Here is a 17875-nt window from a genome sequence, read left to right as displayed (position 1 = left end):
AATGGACCGCACCCCCAGGCCTCTACCACTGGACTTCTGGCCCCCTGATTTTCAAGGGACTGACTCCCCTGATGAGTCAGTACGGAATTTGGGTGTAATGTTCAGCTCTAATTTACAACTAGAGGTAGCAGTGAACAAAACGGTAGCCACTTGCATGGCACTGCTCTGCTCGCTGCGGAAGATTCTACCCTTGCTCCCTTCTTATGCCAGACCAGAGGTAGTGCGAAGCATTATTTTAAGTCGTCTCGACTATTGCAACGCACTGCTTCTGGGGGCGCCTGTCACTCTACTGGGGAAACTACAACGTGTGCAGAACTTTGCTGCAAAACTCGCATTGTTACGCCGCCGTCTGGACTCCTCTGCTGAGGCCCTTAGGGACTTGCACTGGTTGCCAATTCTGCAGCGTATTGATTTCAAAGCCCTGTGTTTGGTGTTTCGGGCTCTTCACGGTCAAGGCCCACTCCCATTGCAGAACCTCTTCTCCTGGTATATTCCAGGTAGACCACTCCGGTCAGCCTCTGCCTATCTGGTATCAGTACCTAAGATTAGGCGCTCCCGGATGGGAGGTTGGGCCTTCAGGTTCACCGCAGCAAAACTGTGGAACTCTCTCCCTTTGGACCTGAGGGGTATGACCGATATTTCCTCTTTTAAGAAAAACCTAAAGACCCATTTATTTCCCAGAATGTTGCACTAGACTTTTCGGATGCTGGTAACACCTTGTATGTCATGACTATCTAAGCGCCAGGATGCCCGTTGGGTGACAGCAAGCGCTATACAAAAATATCTATACATACATACATACATACAGAGTCATTCCTTGCCAGAGCTAATGGGGATAGAATGTAGGCCCCAAAGCAAAAAGTGAGAGTTTGCTTTAGAAACTGCTGTTGGCACAAAGACAGTGTTTGGGCTCATGTCCACCAACTTCATTCACACTGTTGGAAGGCTCACTGACACCTTGAGCACTCTGAAGTCACAATTTGATTCCAATAACTTTTATAAGCAATTGTGGGTATAATTTCTTTATTGCAGGTGCGTTCTAGCATCCGAACACGTTTGTAATAAGAACATAAAATTCAATACATTGTAGAAAGATGTCAATCAACCACATGTTATGTTATAATGATTCCACTGGACTGGCCATATTCCAAAGGTATTGTATTTAATTTGTGAGGTTTGCATCTCCTTTGCAACAAACATGACAGTGCAGCAAATATTATATTTATTACATGTCTGAACCACATGCTGTGCATACGAACACTTTGTGTCTGATGTATCATTCTCCTTTGCACCCATGGGTGTTCAACGTGCACACCGATTGCTTTGTGAATGTGTATGCATTTTGCAATAAGACAAATAGGCATTGTGATTGGATGCCACTGCAGGGATGAAGGCCTGCAAAGACCAGTGGAACTTTGTCCCTCTATTTTTTAGGTTTCGCTGGAGCACGGAGCTTTAGCTCCGCCTCCAGAGAAATCTGTAGTCTTCAGTAAGGGACACTTGAATACGCCCTCTGTTCCATTGGCTAGCTCCATAAATGGAGGCCAGCCATTGGAACAGAGATCTGTCCGTCATTCACGAACCAGATTCGGGGGCGTTCCTGAGATTTTTTCCCTGGGCGTTCCCTCTGTGTAGTCATCGGGCGGTGGGCGGGGTTTCTTTTTTTTTGTCGTCCGTGTTTGCTTTTGTCATTCCGAGGCCGACCGCCCCGACTGCTGCGTTGGCAAATAGCTGCTCGTGCCGGTCTGCTGTCGGGGAAAGGGATGCCTTCAGATAATTGTTGAAGCTGCTGCTCGTGCCGGTCTGCTGTCGGGGAAAGGGATGCCTTCAGATAATTGTTGAAGCTGCTGCTCGTGCCGGTCTGCTGTCGGGGAAAGGGATGCCTTCAGATAATTGTTGAAGCTGCAATTCTTCGGAAATTACATAGCAAGTTATCGTGCATAAAGTAATCAAAATACATGAGTTGGCCTATAAGGCAAGGAGATTTTGCAGCGCAACCAATCGCTAAACAAAGAGAACATCCAATAGGAAATCGGTTTACATACTCCCCCACCCCCTCCATCTGACGGGAAAAAGTGACACATTCTTTCTCTCGCGCAGAGGCAGCCTGTGAACTCCTGAAGATAAACTTTCTCAAGAAAGGATGTTGACTCACAAATGACGCTCCAGCGATGCAGAGGCTTTTTTGGGCGGGTGACGGGCCACAGGTTTGTCTCAATTTTTATTTTTCAAATATAAAATAGCTTTACTTAGTCCACCTTCCCAGGAAACGTAAAAAGGTACCTGCAGGCGATAACTGCTGCGTTGGCAAATAGCTGCTCGTGCCGGTCTGCTGTCGGGGAAAGGGATGCCTTCAGATAATTGTTGAAGCTGTAATTCTTCGGAAATTACATAGCAAGTTATCGTGCAGCACCCGGTGACGTGAAGTACGGAAGCCAAGCCGGCCTCATACATGTCAGCATTGTCGATTGTCAGGGGACTCACCATTTTTTAAACATGGTTATTTTTATTCACCTTTGTCCCTCTGTAAGTTGCTTCCACATTATACGACAAGCATGAGGTCTGGGAGGGGCTTCAGGGGCAGTGGAAAGGGAGTCGAATGCAGATTGGTAGGAGTACTAAGAGAGAAAACAATATATTGTAAAATAACCAACTTTTTTGAGGCTTTCAAAACAAAAGCGTGTTTGAGTTTTTGTCTCTGTTTATGCAAACATCAAGGTGAACTCCAACAGACACCTCGCCTTCTCGACTGGAAACCTCCTGTACCCAACCAGGCATCACAAAATGTAATTTATGAGGCGGTGTACCATCCCCGCCGAAGCTACGCCCCCCAGTATTTGCAGGTCTGCTGTCTCCTGTGCTGTGCCCCAAATGCAACCCGTGCTGCCGCAGTTCAAGGCAGGCTTCGTGTAATAGTGCCATGCGTGGAGCGTGGTCCGTGAAAACACTGAAAAGCCTGTGCGTGGGATCACGGGTGCCCACACTGTGCGTCATGTCTCTTGCGACATACAGCATGCTAGCTGGGGAAGTAATCAGAGGATGTCATAGGCCCTGGGGGTTCGCTGCATGCAGTGGCTCAAATCCCATGGGCTAACCTTCTGAAAATCACACTATAGCACAATGGAGTAGCTAGAAAAATAAAACACCGCCCACTTTCAACCATTGGCAAGACGAGGCTTCTCCACTCCTGAGATATTGGCTGGGTCGCTTAAATTATCTTCCCTTCTTTATTTCATCATACTAACCATGTTTCTATCTTTCCCATTTTATGTCACTATTTTTCATCTTTCTTTCACACTTTATCTCTTTTATTATCACTCATTAGGTTTCGACTGGAGCACGGAGCTTTAGCTCCGCCTCCCGAGAAATCTGTAGTCTTCAGTAAGGGACCCTTGAATACGCCCTCTGTTCCATTGGCTAGCTCCATAAATGGAGGCTAGCCATTGGAACAGAGATCTGTCCGTCATTCACGGACCAGATTCGGGGGCGTTCCCGAGATTTTTTCCCTGGGCGTTCCCTCTGTGTAGTCATCGGGCGGTGGGCGGGGTTTCTTTTTTTTTGTCGTCCGTGTTTGCTTTTGTCATTCCGAGGCCGACCGCCCCGGAAGAAGTCTTCCTCTGGTAAGTGCTTGCTGCGTCTCATGTCGTCTGTGCCGTTCCGCCCCCCCCCCCGCTGTCCGTGCGCCGTTCCCGCCCCCCTCCCGCTGTCCGTGTGTCATATTTTACCCTGGATCTTGTTTGTTTTGAGAATCTGGTCACCCTACACAGAGGAAATTTCAGACGGGCGACATCTAACATAAAGCCTGAATCGGCTCGGCTGTAATATATGCAGCATGAGCAAATCACATTAGCAAGAACCAATCGGTTTGAAAGGCGCGACCTATTGGCTTTGATCAAGTTTGCAAGGGCGCTACCCCTTTTTTTATGAGAACGGGATTTTTTCGGCTTTGGTAATAACTAACTGAAATTGAAGATAGACTTGTGTGCTTTGTAACGAATGGAACGTAAAAATAAACAGCATATGCTGAGCGCATTATACACGGTGATGCAGTAACGCACCAGACTGCTCTGGGTTTTTAAATAAAGGATAGCAATAGTTTAAAGATAATTTTACCATAGCTTTTCATACTATATTTAGCAATGACTTATTAATTTGAATATAAATGTGTACGTGACAAACATATTAAAAGTTTAAGAAAGCATTAATATGTTCTTGAAGACATTGACATATATATTTAGAATTAAAAAAAAGTACTTCTATCATGGCCGCTCAATTATCTTAATATGGTAGTACATGCTGCCGCCGACTCTGTCTGTGGGTGGGATCGTTGCTGAGAGAAAGGCATTTATTTGGTGATGGTAACGCCACTCTAGCTTTAGGAGGAGCTTGGTGCAGAGTCACCATCTCATTGGTGGAGTGAGAGACGCCTCCTACCGGAGACACAAAGTGGTGAGTAGATATTTGACAGTCATGCTATAGAGAGTGGCCAGTTTGGGGGTATATGTGTGGTATGGAAGCGGAAATCCTGGTATAATGCGTACGATAAGGGATAAAGTATCAGGCAGTGTTTGTCATTCCTGCCTCAGCAGTATCGGACTAGCAATTGCGGCATTGGTGTCAGCGCAAGAAAAATGCCCCCCTACTGCTACCCATTAAAATCCTGGACTGTTCGGTGGGCCAGCCCTTCATGCATCTAGGCCTCAGTGCCCCTGCGCAGGGCTTTAAGTGGGCCGGGTCCCCCGAAGGGACCCTATGAGCTCTGTGCTCCGAAAGGAAGGCCGTTGTGTGTGATTTCTCTGTTTTTCTTCGAATGACGGCTCGCGTGTACTCGACTTTTTTTCTCAGTGCTATCTCTGTTCAGGAGGAGCTGCGCATGTGTGTCGTTCATATGGCGGAAGTTGCTTGTGTGCGGAGATAGTTACTCTCCTGATACCGGCTTTATCGAGTGTGCATGGGATGGTGTACCTAAGCTTTTTCTCTCTAGAATTGTCTTAATGAGGTAGAGATGGACGTGTGTGTGTGTCACTCACTCGTAACCAGTGCTTTAATTGGAAATATATAGGTGCAGGTACTCTGTTTAAAGGGCCTGTTTGCTCCTGAGAAGTGTCGGTAATCTCACATTATAATGTGCTGCATGCATACAACAAGCATTTACAATGCAACGGTTTCGCCTTTGGAAAAGTTTGAGCTATTGGCATTGTAAATGACAACATTTGTATTTATGTGTTGGTTTTCAAAACAGATAAATAAATGGCATTGTCCTTTACATTGCCAATAGCTCTAACTTTTCCAAAGGCGAAACCGTTGCATTGTAAATGCTTGTTTTTAAAGCAGCCCATGGCTTAAAGCACAGTGAAGACATTCTGCCCGTTTAGAAAGACATCGGTGGGAGGAGACTTCAGTGATCCTCTCGAACTCCGCCATCTCCCTCCAAAACAGTGACATGGTTCACAACGGGGAGTGCCCCAGTGAGAGACTTTGGGGCAGATTTACAAGCCCTTTACGCCTCTTTGCGCCGCAATTGTGTCACTTTTTTTGACGCAACGGCGGCGCAAACAATGCGCCCTATTTACAACGTGACGCATCCTAGGAGATGCGTCACGTTGTTAAGCCCTGCGCCATAAGGAGGCGTTCCGGCGCAGGGGGGCGTTCCTGCACAGGAACGCCTCCTAAAAGTGGCTGAGTGAAATCTACATGATTTCACTCAGTCACTTTTGAGCCAATGCTGCGTCAAAACCCTGCGCCTGCTTGAAGCAGGCGTAAGGCTTGACGCAGCATTGGACCGATAGGGCACTCCCGAGCCTTGCTGGAGCTGCGTCGCGCTTGTGACGCAACTCCAGCACTGCGCCACCTTTACGGCACAGATGCATCACGCATCTGTGCCGTTTTTGCCCCATGGTGCGCCGCATTGTAAATGCGGCGCACCATGGGTGGCGGAGCTGCGGCGCACAATAACTGGTGCATCCCTGGGGATGCGCCAGTTATTGTAAATCTGCCACTTTCTACTTTGTTACTCAAGAATCGGTAACCCTTCAGCGGTTTGTGGTGACAGGTGACGTCACAAACTATTGATACATACATTTACTAACCAGATATTGGAGGGGAACACCCTTTTCATAGCCCTGCGATCCGAAATTCAGAACAGATCGCAAAAACTGTACACAAGAGCTCGGTGTTATATCTTGGATAAACTGTGTTGATGCCCATTTGGGTTTTCACTAAATAAAAGTGAATAAATACTCCTGAAGATGTGTGTTTCTCTGTGGCAAAATCTGTTAGAGCAGGGGTCTTCAAACTGGGGAGCGGCCCCCCTTTAAGTGGGGGCTCAAGTGATCCCAAGGGGGGCACGAGAAGAAGCATTATGCTGACAACAGCGCTTTGATTAAAGTGGAAAAAATGAGCGGTAGTAAGCTTTTCTGTGGTGGGCCATCACTAACATCTTTTGTCAAAAGAGAAGTGACCAGAATAGTACGTTTGGCAATCATGTATTTGATTATAATTTTTAAAATGGTATCAGAACTGAAACGTAATGTTTGTATAAGTCTATTGGGGGCAGATTTATGTCGGACTTGCGCCACGTTTACGCTGCCGTTGCGTCACGCAATGGCGCGGAAACGTGGTGCATCCCTGCGACCTATTTACAACGTGACGCATCTCGGCAGATGCGTCACGTTGTAAAGCCCTGCGCCACATGAAATCTGCGTCAGGTTTCATGTGGGCGTTCTGTCGCAGGGTGGGCGTTCCCTCGTAGGAAAGCCCCATAAAACTGACGCAGTGAAATCTACAGGATTTCACTGAGTCAGTTTTACGACGCTGCTGGGTCAAATCCTTACGCCTGCTTGAAGCAGGCGTAAGGAGTGACGCACCACGTTATGTATGGGTGGCCTCTGTACATTGCAGGAGTTGCGTCGCACTTGCGACGCTACTCCAGCAATGCGCCGCCCGTACACCACAAGATGCGTCACGCATCTGCCCTTCCTTGCACCATGGTGCGCCGCATTGTAAATGCGGCGCATCTGTGGTGCCGCAAGGAGGGAATTACGTGACGCATCAGTTCTGGCGCATCCCTGCTGATTTGCAGAGATGCGCCTGAACTCATAAATCTGCCCCTACGTATTTAGACAGTGCCAATTTTGAGTAGGGGGCCTGATTATTATTTTTCCCACTGGGGGAAGGGTGTGCCATTAAAAAGTTTGACACTGTGTTAGAGGGATAAGAAAACATGACCATACCAAGAGAGCATTAGGTGTGGGAGGTCACATGATTTTTTAAAACATATTAATATTATTTCATAAATTGTAGATAAGGGTGTGCGAGATTCGATTAATTTGCTTTCACATAAATGTGGACAATTTGAGGAACAGTATGCAAAATCCCACATAGTCACTTAAAATGTAACCCTGGCACTTAGCAATATATATTATTGAGAAATGCATTCTGGAGGCTATTTTTCATAAAAGGATGCATTCTGCTGTACAATAATCGCACAAAAAACACAATTACTGTGAACGAAAGGCATTTTTGTTCTGGTCATTATTGTTGTCCTCTCGTTTCCACACTATATTGTTACAAAAACGTGTTGTAATAATGCGACGATAATAACACAAAGTTCCCGAAATTATATGATTGCGTTGGCGAAATTGATATTTCACCCGTACCTAGTTGCACCGTGATAGGAAACAGTTTTAACTGCAAGAAAACACATAAGAGCGCAAAAACAAAGGAGAGTAAACAGGCTGTGTAAAAAGAAATCTATGGCTAAGAACATCTCTCTCCCTTTCCAGAAGAATAACAATGTTGACAGGCTAACCTTTCATTGCAGCCCACAGACACTAGCTTATTAATTACAGACTACAATGTTACTGCATGTCCATCCACGAAAACATTAGACTTCATTATACAGCGCGCTGACCTTTGATCTCGTGCTGCGTTTCTTCCCGCCTTTTCTCCAGCTCCTTCCGGTCATAGTTTAACCTCTTCAGGCACATGATTCCATACTGTAAACTTGTCCTGTGAGGAAACATTAATGAAAATGATTAATAGTGCATCAAAAATTCTTAAGCAAAATACTGATTATAGTTATACGTTACTTGAATCCCTAATGTATCAAAGGTACAACACGGAGGGACTCAAATGCTTGGGGAGAAAGCATTTATATACGAATAGTTACTTTTGGATACTGGACTTTTAGCCTGTTCACTTATTTGCTTTGGGAATGGTTTCCTTCTTGCTCTTTCCCAAATTCTATGCCCAAACGGTGCCTCGTGCCTGGCTGGCTGGGGCCAGATACAGAGTGTGCCCAAAAATACATAGAAAGAGAGAGATGGACTGCACACTCTATAGTGGCATACCAACTAAATAGATAGCAGGGCAAACAGAGAGACTGCTGGTGAGATACTGGTGATCACCCGAAAGCTTGCTGAATGTGCTATAATGAGCTAACTTCAAAGCTCTGCAGAGATTCAGGGACTTTTGGGCTACATGAAGAGGATTTCAGGACAGACCAGAGCACTGAGTTGGTGGCTGTGTGTGCACTGGACAACTTCATTGTGATGCTGGAGATGGTGTGGGTATGCAGTTTTTTACTTCAACGTGATGGATCTTCGTCTACTACTGGATCGACTCTTTGGTATTGCCTGATAAGGGGCTGGTTTTCTCCTCAAATGGGTCCCAGCGAGTAGCATCCTTACTCCACTTAATAGCCTCTGAGATGGGGTGTTCTCCATGACTTTGCCTCTGCTGCTTGATGTCTATATGAAGCAGCTTGAAGCACTCCCTCACACAAAGAAGCTGTGTTCACATATATGTCTGCAGATGACATCCAACCAGTGTGTCTGCATTTATATTTGTATCCGTTGTATAGCAAGGATCTATCCTAAAGGCAGCAACACATTGTGCAGAGTCAAAGGCAAGGATACGGTCAACTAGTGATTGGAGAGATAGCTGGGTTCTAGGAGCAGAAGTGTGGTGCTTCTGCATGGGGATGTATTGTTTGTTAAAGGGGTGTATCTTCAAACCTTTCCTAACTTTGAGCAGGCATGGAGTTGTTTTGATTGCTATAGGAATGTTGTTCCAGATCCAGAATTATGAATTTACCATAAAATGCTGGTGGTACTCATGGAGGGAGACAGTAGCGACGTAAAGCCTGTCTTTTAGATGCATGCATGCATATCTGGTGGTTGTGCATCGACTTTTAATATCACTGAGACCAACAAAAGAAGGGATTGTTACTCCTATTTTTAATATAAAATCTCTGAAATGAGAGTAAAAGCAACTGAATTTATAAAGATGGATGCATATCACCCAAGAGATAAACACAGAACTCCCCATGTTTCACACCATGTCTGAAGTGGTAGATCCATCTTAACTGTTTCACCCAAAATATGTATCCAAAAATGCCCTGCTAAGCAACTGTACCTAATTATTCTCATATTGTGCAATGCCCAGCTAACACTGCATCCTCTGAAGTCTAACACCTCCAATATTACCCTGACATGCTGCGTGTCAAATGCTCGTTCCATATGTGATAGTCTTCTACATAGTAAACTACCTTGACCCATACTCCTCCTCTTCACTTTAATGTTGTCTATGAAACTTGAGTTAATCAGTAAGTGACCACAGCCACCATACACACTGTTCTAGTCATCTGGTGCCCTGCATGTTGAGCACAGTTTAAGGTTGCCAGCACGGTATTCAATCAACCAGAAGCTCGCTATACACCTTCGCTAACGGCCGCAAACTGCCTTACTCCTTTGAGAACATTTCCACTATAGTCAGTGCCCCTTTATAGCTCCATGTTATAGTGCTTTACAATTGCAAGACACTGTTGTGCTATTGATACCGTCAAAGAGGGTATACAGTTTATCTTGGAAGCACCCACCATTCATCCCACTTTTATACCTTGGCAATTTCAACTTTGAATTAATTAAAGATTGTAAGGAAACTGGGTATTAGTTGTGCTGGGTGAAAGACCTATGCAAGTAATAGTTCCAGAATTGCCCACTCACTGGAAACCAAGCATCCAATTGTAGCGCTTGACTCTTTTAGGGTAGTGCAACAGAGCAGTCCAAGGAATACTTGGGGGAGGTGGTGTGGGGTTTGTAATCACCATTCACTAGCACACAACAACAACCCTCAATAAATTATTGTCTAGAACATTCTTTTTCTTTAGAAAAGGAAAAGTACATTTATTACACACACACTACATCATACTATGCAGCAATTTACAAATACACATACGGTTGATGTGCATACCTTTGATTATACAACTTTTAATCTTAAAGGATCATGACCTCAAGAAACAAGAAGGGCTTTTGGCATTAAAGTTTACCACATTTACATACCATGTACCACATGATTTTATGCATCACTCTATCACTGACTTCAGTAGCCATATCCTATCTCAGTCATTACAATTAATAATATATTTCAGCATCTGCATTCACTGAAATTAATAAAGCATTGCAACCTTTTATGAAAAAGTATTACTGTCAGCAATCACGGAATGTTAGACCTGACATCCTTGGAGTGGTTTTCCCCAAACTTTTTTGCCTTTGCTCCTTCTGGTTAGGTGAAATTTGTGTTCGTTGGTCTTAGGACTCTGCACGTGTTACAACTGCTAATCAGGGCAATAGTGCTTGTGGTGTCTGATTTAAGCATGGTAAAACTGCCTTACACCTCAGTTGCCCTATTTAATTTACTTGTATGTCCCTAATAAAGGGTACTACGCGTACCCCTGGCCTGTAAATTAAAGGCTATTAGTGGACCTGCAGTTTACAAAGAAACAAGGGAACCGCGTAAGTCGAGAGGGACCAAGGGTTTACAACGTATTTTTAAGAGACAATGGTCCCTACCAAGAACAAATATATATATCAGTGTGTGGGAGGGCAGTTTTTATAAACAGGCGAGGAGGCTGAATATATTTTCAAAAAGTACTTTTTCTATTATCAGGGAGGGGTTTGTCAAGTTGTTCAGAGGGTACTTCCTCCTGCTCTTCTCCAGATTAGCTCTTGTTTGAGCTGGACGGGAATTTCGAGGTAGATGTTCCCGGCTCCTCCTCGGTCTTGATGGTGTCTCCCAGAGGCTCATAGGAGAGGAGAGAAAAGGGAGCCGTCAGTTACTCTGTTCAGTCAGGTATTTAGGTTCTACCAGTCACCACACCTCAAAGTGCTTAGGGGTCCGGTGCAAGGGAGTAAAGGGTCAGTTTTAACAGAACAGTGCTTGACATAACAGGGGATATCGCGCCTTAATAGTCCGTAGTTGGACACGTGCCAAGAAAGGGAAAAGAAGGTGCAAATAGCATTCAGTGCCCGTACATAGAAAGTGTCACTTCTTCAGTGAATGGAAATGACGTGCCATACACGAGAACTTCAGAGGCAGAGTCTGCAAATTTGCTACCTGTGCCCTTCCCCGTGTACACCTCCCTCCTCCCGCTCTCCCTCCCCCTTGTCCCCCTTGTCTCCTGAGTTGCGGCCGCTCTCCAGCCTCCTCCGGTGGGCACCACCACTCCTTGCTCCACCGTTCGTCAGGATCCTCATCTCCACCATGACAGTCCTCGGCCTCCACGTCATCCTTGTCCTCCGCGTCGTCCTCGCCGGGTCCTCAGTAGTCTCCGTCTTCCTCCACCTTCACTCTCGCTCCTTCTCCGCAATTGGCCCACAACAACTCCTTCCTGTCTCGCCCTCCTTTCATTGGAGCAGGAACACAACTTACGGGTTCAACTCCACCCACTTCCGGTCTCATTTCGTAGTCCCTCTGTGAAGAGACAATATATGGAGATGTTTGTTGGCGGTTCGTGTTGTCCTTCAAGTGCCAAGATGCATTCGCTGACTCTGGACGTCGGAATGCTCTTTCCATAGTGACCCGAAGGTGAGCCCGCGTCCTCTTCCTCACAAAGTGTTACACAGTACTACATTGCGACCTGGGTTGGTTTTCTCCAAATAGAACAGTGTGTTTATTAAACAAATAATCCAAAAGAAAAAAGAAAATATAATTAAAGTGCAGTGGGTAGAAATGGGGTTCGAAATCACCAGATTTCTAGACCTCAGGCTTTTACATCCATGATGACTTCACATACATATTTACAACAGTCACAGTGTAAAAAATATCTTGTGCTCCACATGAATCCTAATAACCCAATTAGAGTCAAGATGTGGTTGTCGACGATGTGAGAGTTAGCAAGGGGTAGCAGTCCCCCCTGCCTGAAGAGTGACAGTCCAAGGAGGAGAGGCCAAGTCGAATACTACTGACCCCAACCACCTATAACAAACAACAGTACATACTATAGACAAAAGCAATGGGGTCACTGTAACGGGAAACAACCCTTACAACGCAACTATTACAACGCACACCGTTACAACGCACACCATTACAACGCAGGATCCGTTACATCGCATGCCTTTACAACGCATGGCATTACATAGCAGATGCTATTACAACGCATGCCATTACAACGTAAGTATTGGTAAGTATGTTATTTTTTAAAATCATTTTTTTTTTAAATGTAAATTAAATAAATTAATTTAAGTAATAGTATATATTTAGTTTTGGGTTATGGGGTACAGGGGTATTTTTAGGTTTCAGGGTTAGGTTTGGGTTTTGGGGTACAGGGGTATTTTTAGGTTTCAGGGCTAGGTATGGGTTTTGGGGTACAGGGGTATTTTTAGGTTTCAGGGCTAGGTATGGGTTTTGGGGTACAGGGGTATTTTTAGGTTTCAGGGCTAGGTTTGGGTTTTGGGGTACAGGGGTATTTTTAGGTTTCAGGGCTAGGTTTGGGTTTTGGGGTACAGGGGTATTTTTAGGTTTCAGGGTTAGGTTTGGGTTTTGGGGTACAGGGGTATTTTTAGGTTTCAGGGCTAGGTTTGGGTTTTGGGGTACAGGGGTATTTTTAGGTTTCAGGGCTAGGTATGGGTTTTGGGGTACAGGGGTATTTTTAGGTTTCAGGGCTAGGTATGGGTTTTGGGGTACAGGGGTATTTTTAGGTTTCAGGGCTAGGTTTGGGTTTTGGGGTACAGGGGTATTTTTAGGTTTCAGGGCTAGGTTTGGGTTTTGGGGTACAGGGGTATTTTTAGGTTTCAAGGCTAGGTTTGGGTTTTGGGGTACAGGGGTATTTTTAGGTTTCAGGGCGAGGTTTGGGGTTTGGGGTACAGGGGTATTTTTAGGTTTCCGGGCTAGGTTTGGGTTTTGGGGTACAGGGGTATTTTAAGGGTTCAGGGTAACAGGTATTTTTAGGGTTCAGTTTTTAAATAAATAATTTTAAATAATTTAAATAATTATTTTAATAATTTTATTATTTTTTAATATTAGTTCTTTAATAATAATTGTTCTTTTTAAAATAAACTATTTTTTAAAGTATATATATTTACAAATTAATTATTAAAAATAATTTAATTTATTAAATTAATTAAATTTTAATAAATTACATTAAAAAAAAAATAATATACTTACCTATACTTACGTTGAAATGGCATGCGTTGTAATAGCATCTGCTATGTAATGTCATGCGTTGTAAAAGCATTCGTTGTAAATGTATCTGCGTTGTAAAAATTGCGTTGTAACGGTGTGCGTTGTAAAAGTTTGCGATGTAACGTCATACATCCCACTGTAACCCCTGCCAAGGGGCAGCGGTCAGGGAATAGAGAGCTGAGTACCGATGTACTGGCAGACATCACCTCTCAGCAGGTACCAGAACACAATACAAGGGAAGCCTGGTATAGGTAGATGGTTTATATAATGCAATGATGCTGGAATGTGCCTTCTGCCGCGGAAGTCCGGGAGGGCCTGCAGCACCAAGAGTGCCACCCACTTAAGAAAACCCTTTTAACCCCCTTGGTGTGGGTGTGAGATCATGGCCGACCCTGGCACTACCTCGCCTGTGTACCTGTTGATAATTTCTGACACTGGGGTGCAAATAAAGGCCCCTCTGGTGCTCTGCACCAAAAGGAGTCTTTTTATTTTATTTTAACCGTGAGCTGCTCGGGAAGAGCTTCCAAAGTTTAAAATAGCCACACAAGTCATCCCCACCCTGGATTTCCCAGGTGTCTAGTTTTTAAATATATGCAGGTCTATTAGTTTTCTTTAGGTGACCCCTAAGTTAGGGGACACAATCCACAGCTAGCCACTTTGCAAAAAACAGGTCAGTTCAGTTTTGAGTGGGGAAAAGTTATGTGTCCAAGCTGTATTTTGTGCCATTTCCCGTTGCGAACACTGGGCCTTCCCACACAAGTGAGGTACCATTTTTATCAGAAGACGTAGGGTATGCTGGGTGGAAGGAAGTTGTGGCTCTCACAGATTCCACAGCTAACTTTCCATCACAAAAAGTGTATTTTTTATGTATAAATTTGAGGTTTGCAAGGGATTCTGGGTGAAAACAACCTGGTTAGAGTCATGCAAGTCACCCTCACCCTGGATTTCCCCAGATATCTATTTTGTGAAAACATGCAGGTATAGTAGGTTTTTCTAGGTGACCGCTGAGTTACGTCTCAAAATCCACAGCTACACACTTTGCAAAAAACTAGCCAGTTTTGAGTGGAAAAATGTGATGTATCCATGTGGTGTTTTGGGCTATTTCCTGTCGTGAGAACTAGGCCTAGCCACACATGTTTAGTACCTTTTTTATCAGAACACTTGAGGAAATGCTGGGTGGTAGAAAGTTTGTGGCTCCCCACAAACTCCAGAAATTTACATCACAGAAATATGAGGGAAAGCTGTTTTTTTAGTCAAAATGTGAGATTTGCAATGACTTCTGGGTAAAAAAATTAGAGAGAGTTATGAAAATCACCCCATCCAGGATTCCCCTAGGTGTCTAGTTTATAAAAACAAGTATAGGTTTGCTAGGTTTCCCTAGTTGCCAGCTTAGCTAGGGCCCAGAACCTACAGCTACCCACAATGCAAAAAAAGGGTCAGTTTTGAGTGGAAAAATGTGAGGTATACAGATTGCATTTTGGGCCATTTCCTGTGGCAGGCACTAGACATACCCACGCAAGTGAGGAATTATTTTCATCAGAAGACATGTGGGAGCATAAAATAGTAGGATACTTGTTTTTACCAATTGGATTCTGCTGCATTTGTGCCTTTCAAATGCCAGCCAGTGTGTAAAAAAGAAGACATTTTGATAAATACCCTCTAAATCATATCCACGTAGAGTTACCCACAAATTCAGAGCGGTACAAAATAACCACTGCTCCTAAACTCCCTATCCTGTGCCCATTTAAAGAATATATATGAGTTACCTGGATACCTATTTTTCACTCTTCATATTTTACCATATGAATTGGCCTAAACTCAGTACACAATGAAAAACCATTGTATGGTGCCTCTCAGTTATTGGTTCCGAGTACCCAGAGTTCTTAAAGAACCTACAAACACTATATATACCCGCAACCAAAAGGGTCTAGCAAACGTAATTGTACATTGCTTTTGTAAATTGCCATTGCGACAAAGAGTTACAGATGAAAATTTTAAAAATTGTCATTTTGTTCTGCTCATTTTCAATATTTCTTTATTTCAACAGTTAGTTTCTTTGAGAAACCCTCTAGGGATCCACACATTTGACTCCCATACTTCATTTGAAATGTTATCTGCTTTTCGGAAATGTATAGCTTTCCTAGATCACCATGGGTTTCACGCTGGCTTCCACCACAAACTGGAAGTAGGTTGAAAGCACAAAACGTGGAGAAATGGGCCATTTTTTTGAAGAATTCCAAAACTGTGGTAAAAAGTTTGGTTTTTTGATACAGCTCTGCATGCTCCTGAAAGCTGGGAAGATAGTGACTTTAGCACATCAAACCATTTGTTGATGCCATTTTTAGGGGGGAAAAAACTTACACTTTTATCCAGAGTACTTTTTCCCTATTTTTCCCAAAAAGTGCAACATTTAACTGAATTTTGCCTTTTTACTCAGTCCCCTCAAGGAGAATCTACAAACCCTTGGTCCCTTTAGACGTCCCAGGAATTAAGATAACAAAATAGAAGCAAAATTGATGTGGATACCTCTTGTGGAGGAGAAGGTTATGGAGGTCTAAGCACAAACGACCCCAAATAGCTGAAAAAGGGCTCATCACTGTGAGGTAAAGACCTAGCAGTTAAAGGGTTAAACTTCTCTCAGGCCCCTCAGTGCAGCCTGTGAGGCATTCTGACAGGATAAAATAAACCTTTTGCCAGGCCTAAAGCTTTGCTTTTAATGCTTAAAAATCACCCCTAGGGTAGGAGCTCAACAGCCTGCAAGGCAAGATGTATTATATTTAAAAAGTTGGACATGCACTTTTATGTTTTACATGTCCTGGTAGTGATAAACACTCAAATCTGTTTTTCTCTAATGGTGACCTACATTTCCCATAGGATAATATTGGAGTACCTTATTACATTTTATACGTGTTCTTTGATATAACTGGTACGAACGTCATAGTTGGTGCCTAAGGAATTGCAATTTAAAACCCTCTTTAATAGTAAAATCTGATTTTAAGTCACAATTTGGAAAATGCCACTTTTAGAAACTTGGAGTTTTCTTATCCTAACTATTTGGTGACTGCAGCCTGTATCTTGGAGCACATGACTGTGTAGTTCGCAGTTGGTCTTTGTGAATTCCTCCCAGACAATATCACAATAAAGGGGTTGGGTGGTGGCAGTGTGGGCCAACCTGGCTTGATGGAGGAGCGGCATCTAGTCCCAGCTTCATTACTACTTACCTATGACTCATCCTCTGATCAGTCGAGGCCCCCTTTCAAACCCAGCCTTGCGCTTTAAGGCACCCCTCGCTCCTCCTGCAGCCAGTTCTCTCCTCTCTCTCACAGTTGCTCTTATCTCACTTTCTCTCTCGTACCTGTTCTCTACTTCCCTCTACTTGTCGTGTCCTCTCTCTTTAGGGCCTCTCTCTCTAGCACACATCTCTTTGCACTTTCTGCCCTCCTTCTTGTGCTTTTCCATGCTCTCTGCTCACTTTTTCAAGCTTTTTCACAAATGTCCCTTTTTTTCTTCTTTTTGTGCTTTCTGCTTTCGCTTATTTTAGTGTCTCTCTTCTCAAGTGCTTAGCCAGCCTTCTGCTCTGATCTCATCTTGTCTGCTGTGGTATGTATTGGTGGATCATGTCGTAGTATATTCTTTCTGACCAGTCTAAGGCCTGGTACCTGACTGTATAGCCTGGGGTTCCAGGACGTAGAATGCTATGCTGTGAACTGTGTGTGTGACTTAACCCTTTAACCGCGGCGGAAATTCCGCCGCGGTGCGGGTGATTTATGGCGTGGGCATGGTTCGGAGGGCCCCCGGCTGTCCTCCGCACACGCCCACCGTGATGTCGGACGGCCGGCGGCCGTCCTCCGCACGCAAGGGGTTAATGTTGTGAAGAGATTATGAAATGTGGGCATTGTAAATTGTGCTGCTGTTTAACCGTGTGGTATTGGATGGTGTGATGAGATGTGTTATCTGTTCAGTTGAGAGATGGAATAATTTCACAGGCAAGTTTTGTCCGAGGATGCGCTGGTACCATCGTCTTTCACTCTTCAGGTTTGAAATGTTGTTGTTTGGTTTGAAAGACTGTCAGCGTGCTTAGCGCCCCTGAGGCCTTTATGTTTTTTGGTGTGGTACGTCCAGGAATGGAATGCTTTGATTAATAAAAACATCCAGCCTCGTAGTATTGGAATGAAAACTACTACAAAATACTAAATGGGTTGGGAGATGAAGGTACTTCGCTGTGAGGTGGCAGTGCATGGAGGAAGCACTCTTCGGCCCAATCATCCAAGCTATTCATGGCTTGCGTTTCTTTACTGGATTCTTCGGTCAAAGGACACCTTCCAAGCGCTATACGTTCTAATGTTTGTCACAGTGAAGACCAATTGAATACAATCTGTATCCAATATAATTCAAGCTCATTCAGATTCAA

The 17875-nt window shown here is 44.2% G+C and overlaps 1 protein-coding gene across 1 annotated transcript in view; it reads right to left on the bottom strand.

Moving 5' to 3' along the window:
* The window catches only part of PPFIA4 (PPFI scaffold protein A4), a 1997086-nt gene that overhangs the window by 84502 nt on the left and 1894709 nt on the right, over positions 1-17875 (bottom strand). The window contains exon 29 of the mRNA XM_078644121.1: positions 7913-8010. Within this exon, the coding sequence (XP_078500247.1) occupies positions 7913-8010 (98 nt within the window). The remainder of the gene's footprint in view (positions 1-7912; positions 8011-17875) is intronic.

The sequence above is a fragment of the Lissotriton helveticus genome, chromosome 5_1 (genome assembly GCF_964261635.1).
Source record: "Lissotriton helveticus chromosome 5_1, aLisHel1.1, whole genome shotgun sequence".
NCBI lineage: Eukaryota > Metazoa > Chordata > Amphibia > Caudata > Salamandridae > Lissotriton > Lissotriton helveticus.
This window is presented reverse-complemented; position numbering and strand designations above follow the sequence as displayed.